At 39.3% G+C, this 12,498-nt stretch overlaps 1 protein-coding gene across 2 annotated transcripts in view; it reads right to left on the bottom strand.

The window, feature by feature from the left end:
• IntS3 (integrator complex subunit 3) overlaps window positions 1-12,498 on the bottom strand; it is a 1,056,838-nt gene that overhangs the window by 90,909 nt on the left and 953,431 nt on the right. For both annotated transcript variants that reach the window (XM_090368499.1, XM_090368500.1), the window contains one exon: window positions 6,858-6,946. In XM_090368499.1, the coding sequence (XP_090224625.1) occupies window positions 6,858-6,946 (89 nt within the window). The remainder of the gene's footprint in view (window positions 1-6,857; window positions 6,947-12,498) is intronic.

Below are 12,498 nucleotides of genomic sequence, written 5' to 3'. Positions count from 1 at the left end.
GTGTAGGCAGAAAATGAAACTGAAGAATTAGAAACAAGCCAATTACGATAGGCAACATTCTTCTCTTGAACAGCCTTAGCACATTTATTGGAAAACCAAGGTTTAGATAAAGGACGAGATTTTAAAGTGGAGTGTGGGATAAAGGATTCCATTCCTGCAAGAATAATTTCACTGACACGATCTGAGCAAACGTTGACATCAGGAGTTTTGAAACAGTAATCCGACCAAGGAAAAGAAGAAAAGAAGTCTCGCAGGTCATCCCATTTTGCATTCTTGTAATGCCAAACAACACGAGGTTGGGAATAGCCATGAGATAAAGGTTCCATTGGAGAAGAGACAATCACCAAGTTGTGATCTGAAGTGCCTAAAGGACCTCTCACTTCGACCGTGTACTTAGAAGGGTTGTTTGTGAGAAAAAGATCAAGCGTATTGGCTGTATGATTCGGATTGTCCGGTATTCTTGTAGGTAAATGAACAATCTGTGCTAGGTCATTAGTAATTGCAAAAGCCTCAGCATCTCGACCTGCTGGGTCGGTGTGACTAGAAAACGGAAGCCAGCTGGAGTTGTGAACATTAAAATCACCAAGGAAAATTACCTCACTGTTAGGAAAGTTGGACTGGAGAAAGTCAAGTTGCAACGAGAGGAAGTCAAAGAGCTCCAAGTGATTAGTGGAGTTGGGAGAACGGTAGAGACAACAGATGAATTTGACACAATGAGGTAGAGAGATTTTAAGCCAGAGAAGATCAAAGAGTGGAGATTCCAAATTGCCAAGTCTCTGACAGGGAATATCAGAACGGACATATGCACAAGTACCACCTTTGAGGCGAAAGGAATCATACAGCGAATAATTTGGGCATCTGAGATGAACAGTAGTTGAATCAACCGATAACTGAGATTCTGTCAGAAAAAGTACATGGGGTTTGGCAGACTGCAAGTGGAAATGGACATCGTTGAGATTAGAATTGAGACCACGTATATTTGTGAAATGAATTAGGAAATCCTTGGGAGGTTTAGATCTTTTCGCAGATAAGCTTGTTCTATTAGTTTGACAATTCATGGTGTATTCAATAGTAAGAAAAAGTGGGTGGGACATGCTGTATGAAGTAATGAAATTTTTGGATATGGCGTACATGTGGGAAGAATATACCCAGATCCTTGACATAACGTGGCCTCGACAATGCTCCCCGCATACACACTACTCGGACTCCCTCCAGTCACTATCTGGCAGAGTAGAGGTAGCAAGATTATACACTAGCTGATCCGGAAGCCTCCTAGAGAGTTACCAATAGGTTCGGTCCGGTGTACTAACTAGCGGCCGGCCTGCGAAAACCGTTTTAGAGCTGTACCCTCGAAATGTAAGGAATATTGGATCTCGCCACAACGTTCATCATAACCTCAAAAGTCATCAATCATACTGCATGATGGAAGAGATAGGGAAGGGTTGACCGGAACTTAGCTCTAGAGACTAAACATGGGTTCCACCACTTCAAGCCTCCAATAAGCAAAGTGGTGGTATTTCGCCGGTTGATGAGAGTCATCTACCACCTAGTACTGCCTGGTAACATAGAGGGGCGGCATTCCTCCATGTGGTGTGGGCGCCACACCTCGACCCCTGCTTTCGTTGGTTCACACCTGGGTGGTCACCCACCATGTGCTTGTGCATGGAGGTTATACCCAGGATTACTAACAGTCCCACCATCGTGAAGGTGCAAGCAGAGGATTTGGTTGTCACAGACCGTCCGGACTTCTCCGAAATTGGGTCCACTTGACTTGAGTGTCACCCGAATATCAGTTCCATCAGCGTTTTAGACTCCCAGGTAGCAAGTACAGCTTGTCTGGCATATCTGAGAGAATGTCTGTGACAACCTCAAGGACCAACCTCAAGTAACCAACCTCAGGTTACTCTACTTCTTGTGCATTATTTTAATACAAGATGACATCATGAAATTCTTAACATTCCTATTTACAAAAAAAGAATGCCAAACTTGTAATCTGACAAAAAAAGAAAAAAAAAAAAAAAAAAAGATTATCTAGATCTATAATAGCAGGGATTCCTCAGGTAGCTATGCTGCTACCATTCTCCGTGGAGGCGCCTCCATAGCCAGATGGGAAGGACCAGCAGTGCGTAGCACACGCTTCTTGATTAGACCGGTGTTTGAGCCCGTCACCACCAAATATGGAGGATGCGGAAAGGTCTGGGAATAACCACCGCATATCCCGGAGCAGTATGGCCTTAGTTGCTAATGCTGATAAAAACCAAATAACTAACTAACTAACTATTCTCTGTGGAAAGCCAAACTTCATAGGTTATGTTAGCATTAGCATTAGTAGAGGCATATGATGCAAGAAAGCAAGCTTATGCAGCATCAGCCAAAGGAAAAAAAAAAAAATTCCACTTCACTCCTCCGTTCGTTCGAAATACCTGTCCAGCTGAGCTTTAAATTTATTTAGGCTATCAACTTCCACAACAAGGGATGGATGTTTGTTCCAGCAACCAACTACCCACTGGCTAAAGGCAAATTTCCGCACATCTATCCTACATCTGTCTTTCCTCAATTTGAATTTATGCCCTCTCAGGTGATTATTCTGAACTAGAGGAAGAATCCCATCAGCATTGAGCATGCTCAAACCATTGAAGGCTTTATACACCTTATCAGATCACCTCGCTGGTGCCGAGTCTCCAGACACTGTAATTTGCAAAAATTAAGCCTTTCTTCGTAAGAGCACCCCTTTGTTCCATTCACTAATCTTGTTGCCCTTCTCTGTACTCGTTTCAGCAGCTCTACATCCTTCTTGAAATGAGGCCTCCAGACCTGTATACAGTACTCTAGGTGTGGCCTAACCATTGCCTTATACAAGGGAATAATCACCTCCTTATCCCTGCTGGAAAAATTCCTGTATATCACTGACAATACTCCATGAGCTACTCTTGAAGCCCGTCTGCACTGCTCAGAGAACTTCATATCTGCCTGCACAACCACCCCCAAGTCCCTTTCATTCTCTACCACTGTCAGTGTAGTACCACAAAGTTGATACTTTGCTCTGGGGTTGCTGTTTCCCATGTGTAGTACTTTACATTTGTCAATGTTAAACTTCATTTGCCACCTCTCAGCCCATCTGCTCAACCTTTCCAGATCCTGTTGCAGCAGCATAGTGTCAGTAGTGTCCTTGACAACCCTGCCAACCTTTGTATCGTCTGCAAACTTGGACATTAAGCTTGATATACCATCATCAATATCATTTATAAATACAGAAAACAATAATGGACCCAACACTGAGCCCTGAGGGACTCCACTAATAACATTAGTCCACGATGAGCAGTGTCCATTGATTACCACTCTCTGTCTTCTCCCCCTCAACCAGTTATCCTAGAATAACATATAGTCAAATTCAAAGTAATTGATAATGAAAAAGACCTAGAGGTAACTACACATTCTGATACGAATTTTTGAGCAGTGCAGACAGGCCATGAGAACATCTCATGAAGCTCTATCAATGGAGACTGAAAATGATATATAGGAACTTTGTGCAGCAGGCTGTGTTTTCTAAAAACCAACTGTAGAAAGAACTGGTTAGGCCACACCTTGAATATTGCACATAAGTTTGGAAACTTTATTTTATAAAATATGAAGATTTGTTAGAAAGATGATGCAGAGAAGTGCAATGTGCCTATCTGGAGACAAAAAAAAAAAAAAAAAAAAGAAGAGTATTTTACAAAGAAAGATTAAGGTTCTGTAAATCACATCTGGAAATTAGGTATCTGCATGGTGACTTATCTGAAGTTTTTAAGGATTAAACACCTCAGTGAGGTCACCATTTCAGAATGAAATAAATAAATACCATTAGCATTCATTCATTTTACTTTGACACAGGTGAAAGAAATGTTAATGGAACTTAAATCTTTCTGAGATGACACAGGGGAGGGAGGGATATGAATTAAAATAACAAAAAAAAAAAAAAAAAAAGTTTTCATCGTACTTCATTACAACCACCAGTACTAATAATATTATAACTAATATTATTAGTAAATATGCAGGAGGGGAAAAAATATATACATTTTTTTAACAATTAACATATCATTAACTGTATTTAATGGTCAGATGATCTTGAACCACGGTCATCTCAAATGCATGTGCTAAGCACTCCTGTGCTAATCACTCAACTACAAGTGGAAATTTTGCCTTTGGCTAAAGAATAAATGATTGTTGGAATAAATTGTTGGCTAAAGGAAAAAGAAAAATTATTAGAATGAATGTACAAATGAAGTGGATAAAAAGATTATTTTTTTCTTTGACCAATAGTGCATAAGCTTGCTTCCTTGCATAATTTTGACAAAACTAATGGGAATGTCACTACACTCAATTAAACAGGACATCAGCTGTGAAGGTTCCCAAGAGACCTACACCATGTAAGCTTCCTAAAAAACCAAAGTCTGAAGGCTTGAACTCTCACACTGCACTACAATATCTAGAAAATGAGAACATGATGTATCCCCAGTTTCATGGTGAATTTGATGTGGGAGGAAAGAGATATGAGATAGTGGAGGAGCAACAGATCCATCCCCTGAGGGATCATTGTAAATCTATCATAAATATAATGCTGCCAGAGCAACAGACAAGAACCTACAGAGTTAAAACTATGTTTGTTTCCAGTTCTTCCACAATTACATTGTCTAAGACAGAACTGACAGGAGCACCCACAACTGTACTCTGATAAGTTAAACATAAGTGCAAAGTTCTTTTCTACAGAAGATATATGGGTGCTGCTTTAGGCTTTTGTCTAGCTAGGGGTATGATTGTTTAATGACTATTTACACCAACAAATTCATGGTATGACTATGAGTACCCTTGTCAGTTCTGCCATATGACCATGCAGCAGCATACTGATAATGTGATTGCAGTCATCCCTCAGAGGTTGGAACTGCTGTTCCACCTCTGCTTTATAAATTATCTTTCACAATTTACCATGAAAGTGGAGATTGTTAAAATTTCTTTTCCAGTTATTGTACTGCAAAATGTCTTAAGGCTCACACCTAAAGACTTCTATTTTTAGGAAGCATGTGTGTGTCAATTTACCAACTATAGGTTTGAAAATGGTCCTAGGCATCCTATCTGCAATTGCAAACCTGATTAGATATGTATATATCCTTCTTCTGGATAGGCTTGAGCTGCAGGCTTGTAATGATGCATGAGGTCCTCTATCCCATGACACTGACTTTTTTTTGTTCATTACTTATATCTCCCACTATGCAGATGTTTCTGAGCAGCTTGCCAGAATTTTTCATGTGTGCAACTCCCTGGCAGGAAGCTGAAATCCATTATTAATAATGTGAAGACACTTCGTCCTTCGCTTATAAAGAGTGGTTTTGTTCATCAATAAAAGTTATACATGGGGTTTGTTATTATGTTGTTAAGGTGGGTGGGAAACTGGAAGACCATATGAAATATGGAGGGGCTACTGGCCCATCAATTTTGCTCATTCTGCTTGGGCAGAGCATTACTGGTGTAAGCGGCATTACAAGTCTAACCCTATGCTGAGATGGCTGACTGTTCACACAATTTACAGTCATTCATAGCTTGATATGTTCATTTAGCATTCATAGCTTGATATGTTCCATATTTTGATTGTGGAGACTCCCTGCTCCTTTCTTTCTTTTTTTTTTTTCTTTCGTGAGCACTGTTGTGCTATAGTATTTATAAGGCAATTGTAAGACCACATTTGGAGTACTTTGTTCAAGTATGGAGACTTCATCTGAAAAAAGACATTGAGTTTCTTGAAAGGGACTAAAGGTGAGCAACTCGAATGGTGAGATTGGAAGGACGGCTGTATGAGGAAAGACCCCGATTATGTGGGCAACAGAGCTTGGCAACCAGCCACCTCACAGGTGACCCGATTGAGGTTTATAAGACTCTGAGAGGGATTAGTAAAATAACGAAGGTGGAATTCTCACTATTCTAAAGAATTCTAGAATGAGGGGGTCATAAATTCAAATTACAGGGCTTGAAGTTTAGATTAGATTGCAGGAAGTTTTCTTTTAGCCAATGAGTTGTTGACAGCTGGAACAAGTTGCCCTCGCAGGTAATTGAGGCTTACAGTTTGAATAAATTCAAAGGTCAACTGGATACTTACCTGTTATAGCTGATAAGAGGGAGTTAACATTTCTGCAATATGAGTGTTAGTATGCTTTATACTTAACTTCTAATGCACATCATATTTTGCTGTCAGATATTAATTACTTCTTTTTACTCCCCCACTTACCCCCACTCCCTGCCTCTTTCTTTCTTCCTTCCCTGAGCACTGTTGTGCCATAGCAATTTTTGTCACATGACAGCCATGATATTTAAGCTAATATGTGTTGCTTTTTGTACAGCTGATAAAAAAGGCATAAACCAAGAAGGCTATTGAATCTGTGTATTTTCATCACTTTTGCCATTTTATTTTATCAATTATTAATTGATTTTTATCTATTTTCATATTTATCATTTTTAGTTTATATATTTTATTAAAGTTTCATTTAATGTTTGTGTTTAGTTGGATTTTACAAAGAATTTTGTTTGTTAATACAAAATTTCCATTTGCCATAATGTTTAAAGTGTTAATGGCAAATATCAGACTGAAGAAACTTTGCTCAAACCAGAAATTAATTTAGATTAATTTTTTTTTGTTAACAGGTCAAATGACTATACACTATAAACAGAAAACAGCAATTAATATACACAAAATACAAGATGAAATCAATAAACAAAATTCAGACTATGTAAATTCTAATCAATGTGTATAACGAAGTGAGTGTAAAAAAAAAAAATAACTGATAACAGATATTTAGCCAAAATCATGAAATCCAGTGAAAACTTACATGATGTTTGTTTACAGTTTTGTCTTAACTGATCAAGATGTGAAAGTGTCTGATCAACAGATGGGCCCTGGGATTTATTCGGTTGTTGTCTGAAAATATAAAGGTCAACAGAAGCTCTTTTTGTTTGTATCAGCAAAATAACAATTTTCATTTATGTTAAAAACTGGTTTTAAATTTAACTTCAGCTAATATTTGTATATTTATTTATTCATTTACATCATCTACTACATGCAACTGCAATTCCAACACAGGCAGGTATTATATACAGAGCATGTGCATGTAATAGGCCCAATACATACAACACACACACACACACATATACAGGGTGTCTCAAAAATATTGGTACAAACGTTTAGGGGAGGTAGGTAACATCTAAAGGAATGTGAATCGCATAGGAACCCATAACCGGAAATGTCACAGGAAAGTAGTAGCAGAGGCACAAGAAGCAAAAATGACACAAGACAGTAATTAGTGGCAAACATTTATTTGACATAATATTAACAATGGAATATGAGATGGATGCATTTCATGATGTTGCAACAGATGCGCGAAGGTTCCACCATGAGATGCGATGCATGCGTGACACCAACGCAGCATGGATTGGCGGACATGGTCGAACACACCTGGAGTTTCTTTGACAGTAGCAGCAGCGCAGACAAGTCTCGCCACGAGATCCATTTCCATCTCCACAGGCGATTCATACATGATAGATTTGAAGGCCCTCCACATAAAGAAATGAAGGCTCGATAAATCAGGTGAGCGTGGGGCCAGGCAACGGGTCCACCACGGCCAATTCATCGATGCCCAAAACACAGGTTCAAATGGTCACGAACAAACCTTCCATAATGGGCAGGTGCCCCGTCATGTTGAAACCAAATGTTGCGTCTCACATTTGCTGGAACATCGTCAAGTAACCCTGGTAGAACTTGTTCAAGAAAGATCCGATATTTAGCGGAGTTCATGCGGGATGGTAACAGGTATGGGCTGACTAAGCAGTCACTGACCATACCTGCCCACACATTTATTGCGAAGCGATGTTGTGCCGCATGGGGGTGCACACTGTGTGGGCCCTCTGCTAATCCATAAACTAGGTGCATGTCTGCCAGCTCACAGTTCGTATATCGATGCATGCTCTTCGTGCGGCGACTACTGCTTGAATGAGTAAACCAGAAATTTTCCGTCTCGCAAACTGATGAACAGCACCGTGTACCGACTTACGGTGACATTTCCGGTTATGGGTTCCTATGCGATTCACATTCCTTTAGATGTTACCTACCTTCCCTAAACATTTGTACCAATATTTTTGAGATACCCTGTATGTATATATATATATATAAGCTAACAAACACAAAATGTATAGTTAATCAAGTTACTATCTGAATTCATACGTTCAGTTATTAAATTTACCTATATTACACTGAGTGGAGAGAAATCATGGGATACCTATTTAGTAACGGGTAGGCCCATCTTTTACTTGGATAAGGGCAGTCACACGGAAGGCAATGAGTCCACTAGTTCACGAAGGTTTTCCATAGGTATTTCCATCTATGATTGCTGCACCTCTGTCCATGATTCCATCGCATTGTTGAGTGGAGGATCCAAAGCTCGAATGGACCTTTCCATAGCATCCCAAAAGATGCTCCACAGGTTTCATATTCGGAGAACAGAGAGGCCATTCCATGGGGGTAAAATCTGCAGAATGCTCTTCGAACCATTTTCTAGTCACCATGGTTCTGTGGAGAGGGGCATTGTCCTGTGGGTCCATAATGATCATGAAGGGATGCAGATGGGCTGCAAGAATGGACATGTAACTGGACCATTCAAAGATTTGTCTAGACATACCAGAGGTACCAACATGTGCCAGTTGAACATGCCCTAAACCATTACCGACTGTCCACCTGCCTGAATAGTTCCTTGTAGATGTGACGGATGCATAGCTTCATTCGGTTTCCACCAGATATGCACCCTCCCGTCCGCTCAAAATAACTGGAAATGAGACTCATCGGACAAGGAGACCCTTCTCCAATCACCCAAGGTCCAGTGCTGATGTTCTTTCACCCCACTGAGGCATAGAGTCCTGTGTCAGGTGTTAGCAATGGGACTCTGGTGGGCAGGCGGCTCACATAACCTACTGCAGCAAATGAGCACCTGACGGTCTTGGTGGAGACATTTCTGGCACCTCCCTCGTTAAAGCTGAATGGCATATTCCCAATACACTCTTGTTACTGTTGAACAGGGATAGTGCAATTTCTGTACCACCACTGCAGTAGAGTGACCCATGCATCGGGCACTCATTATCATCCTTCTTTCAAAGCCGGTTAACTCACAATATTTATCCATATTTACACCGAATTAACATCTATGTACCTATATACACTGCCAAGCAGTGGGTTCGTTCACTAGCGAGAGGAGTGACAGCGTCACATTGCCCAGCAACCAAGTATCCCATGAATTCTGTCCTTTCAGTGTACATTACTTTATGATATTTATATATAATCATAAATAAGTTTCATGGTTTTCTGCTAGGTATATATACTGTGTTGCTAGAGCATTCCTTTGGCCTGTCAAGGGACACAAATGCGCACGCACGCACACACACACACACACACACACACACACACACACACACACACACACACACACACACACACACACACACACACACACACACACACACACACACAGTTGCCAGTTACTGATACTCGGAATGGTTTTTTTTTTGTGAAGTCTTGGTGGATGGCACCATTCAATATATTTAATCAATAATTAAATCAACAATTTAATCGTTTAATCAATAATTCCCTATGCTGTCGACTACCTTCTAAATTTAATAATATAATCAGAAATTAACAAATAACTGGAGTTGATATTGCTGGTCTCTCCTGTAAACTCTAGAAGGAAGGGAATGAATCAGATTGGTCCACTGGATATTATTATTATTAACCATATGGTGCAAGGAAGCCTGAGGCTTATGCTGCACCAGCCAAAAAAAAAAAAAAAAGATTCCCGCATCGCATTACTCTGAGAGAGAGAGAGAGAGAGAGAGAGAGAGAGAGAGAGAGAGAGAGAGAGAGAGAGAGAGAGAGAGAGAGAAGTAGAAGGGATTCACCAAGAAAGCAAGAAAGAGAAGAATGATGATATCCAGCTCAGGACCCTGGGTTTTCCAAGCCCATACCCACCAGATGTGAGTTCCTAGGGCATCGATGGTTCGATTAGATGATCCTGCTCAGGTAGCTGAAAAATTGAATTAGGATGTTGCATCAACATTCACACATGAGGAATTCTTTAGGGAACTGGAGGTCAGAAGTTTATCAAACTCTAACAGGCAGATAATTGATTGTGTAATAACTCAGAGGAAAGTGAAAGAGAAATTGCTGAAGTTAAACATAAAAAGGCACCTGGGGTGAATAGGTTCTATTCAATTATATTAAGGGATGTGGCAGAGGAAGTAAGCAAACCCTTAGCCATAATTATGAAAGTACCCTTGAATTCAGAAAATGTCCCCGTTGACTGAGGATGTGCAAATGTATCCGCAATTCACAAAGGGTGACACGAGTAATTACAGACCTGTTAGTTTAACTTCTGTTCCAGGGAAAATAATAGAATCACTGGTTAAAGAAGAAATGCAGGATCATCTAGACAAGACTGCAGTTATAGTTCAGACACAGCATGGGGAAATCTTTTCTGACCAATTTGATTGGATACTATGTGGTCATAAAGGAACTGGATGCAAAAAAATATAATTTTGATATTATATACTTGGATTTCAGAAAGATACTGCTGCACATAAAAGAAACCAGTACAAATCGGAGCAGTGTGGCATTAAGGACAAGTTGCTGTGGGAGAAGACTCTCTGTCTTCTCCCACCAAAATATTCAATGGACATTGCTCTTTGTGTACTAATGTTATTAATGGAGTTCCCAAGGGTTCAGCGTTTGATGTTTTCTATATTTATCAATAATATTGATGAAGATATATTAGGTTTAATGTCCACGTTTGCAGATGATAGGAAGGTTGGCAAGGTTGTGAATGACAAAATGACAGTATGTTATTGTAACAGGATCTAGAAAATTCAGACAGATGGGCTGACAAGTGGCAAATGCAAAGTACTGCATAAGGGTAGAGTAATTCCAGAGTAATATATCAACTGTGTAGTACTACAATCAGGTTAGTGGAGAATGAAAAGGGCCTGGGGTAATTGTGCAGTCAGATATGAAGTTTTCAGAGCAGTGCATACAAGCTGCTCATGAGATCTTGTCAATGATCCATCAGGAATTTTGCTAGGAGGGATAAGAAGGTGTTATAACTTTGTATAAGGCAATTGTCAGGCCACACCCAGAGTGCAGCATACAGGTCTGGAGGCCTCATTTTAAGAAGAATATAGAACTGCTGGAACAAGTACAGAGAAGGGCAATGAGATTAGTGAGGGGAACAAAGCTTGCTCTTATCAAGAATTTCTTAAGTTCTGCAAACTGCAGTGTCTGGAGACTAGACATCTCCAAGGTCATCTGAGTGAGGTGTACAAGGCTTTCAATGGTTTGAGCAAGCTCAATGCTGATGGATTCTTCCTCTTTCTCAGATTACATACCTGATTATCCACAGTCATCATGGTAAATTCAAACTGATGAAAGACATTTGTGCAGATATATAGATGGGCAGAAATTTGCCTTTTAGCTAGCTAATAGTTTATTGCTGGAACAAACTTCCATCTGTCGTGGAAGTTGACAGCTTAAATAGATCAAGGAAGAAATGGACAGACTTTAAGGGAGAATGGATAGGTGAAATGGGAAGTTTTTTTTTTTTTTTTGGCTGATGCTGTATAAGCTTCCTTCCTTGCATTGCTACTAATAATGCTAATGCTAATATAAATACAAAGTTTCAAACAAGAAAATTAGTTGACTTTCTTCAGTATGCTTAGGTTTAACTAATGTGAAATTTTTATATACAGGTAGTTCTCGAATTTACGAGTTAATTCATTCCTAGCGCGCGCTCGTAAAGAGGGAATTTATTTCCCACAGACATAAGGTTAAAATAGGGGTTACGTTCTCAACAATGAAATTAGATAGCTAATTAATTTATGTTTAAACAATGATTGATTTATTGAAAGAAATGAAAACGTAGCCTGTAAAATCAATCAAATTATAATAATAGAGAAATTATTTATTTAAAATTTTAAAGAATGTTTATTCTTCATCATCATTGACTAAATGCACACTTGTTGATCACTCATTATTGGCTCGGCACTCATTGGTTTGTTGCACAAGGAGTCGTCTTTTTCAGAAATGTTTCAAGATTGCATGCATAAGCATTTTTTAACAGCACACACAAATTGCAACTAACATGATTTGCATGGAGTAATAAGTCTACGAAGCTTAAAAAAAAAAGGAACAAAGAGAAGATTCCGAAAATTTATTTATGTTTTTTATATGATTGAAGATTTCAGTAAAGGGGAAACACATTTCACCATAATAACATAAAAAAACCACATAATTCCAGCTATCGGCATTTCCGCAAATGCAAGAAGATCGAGTTTACTACCCATTTATAATTGTTTTATGGTTGTGACCTCCAGAAATGTGCTTTAGAAAAATATCACAAAGACATTTAAAATTGATTCTTATAACAGAATATATGATAACGA

The sequence above is a fragment of the Mastigoproctus giganteus genome, chromosome 2 (genome assembly GCF_048544385.1).
Source record: "Mastigoproctus giganteus isolate SK-2022 chromosome 2, ASM4854438v1, whole genome shotgun sequence".
NCBI classification, from domain to species: Eukaryota; Metazoa; Arthropoda; class Arachnida; order Uropygi; family Thelyphonidae; genus Mastigoproctus; species Mastigoproctus giganteus.
Note: the sequence above shows the minus strand (reverse complement) of the source record. Positions and strands in the feature narration are given on the sequence as shown.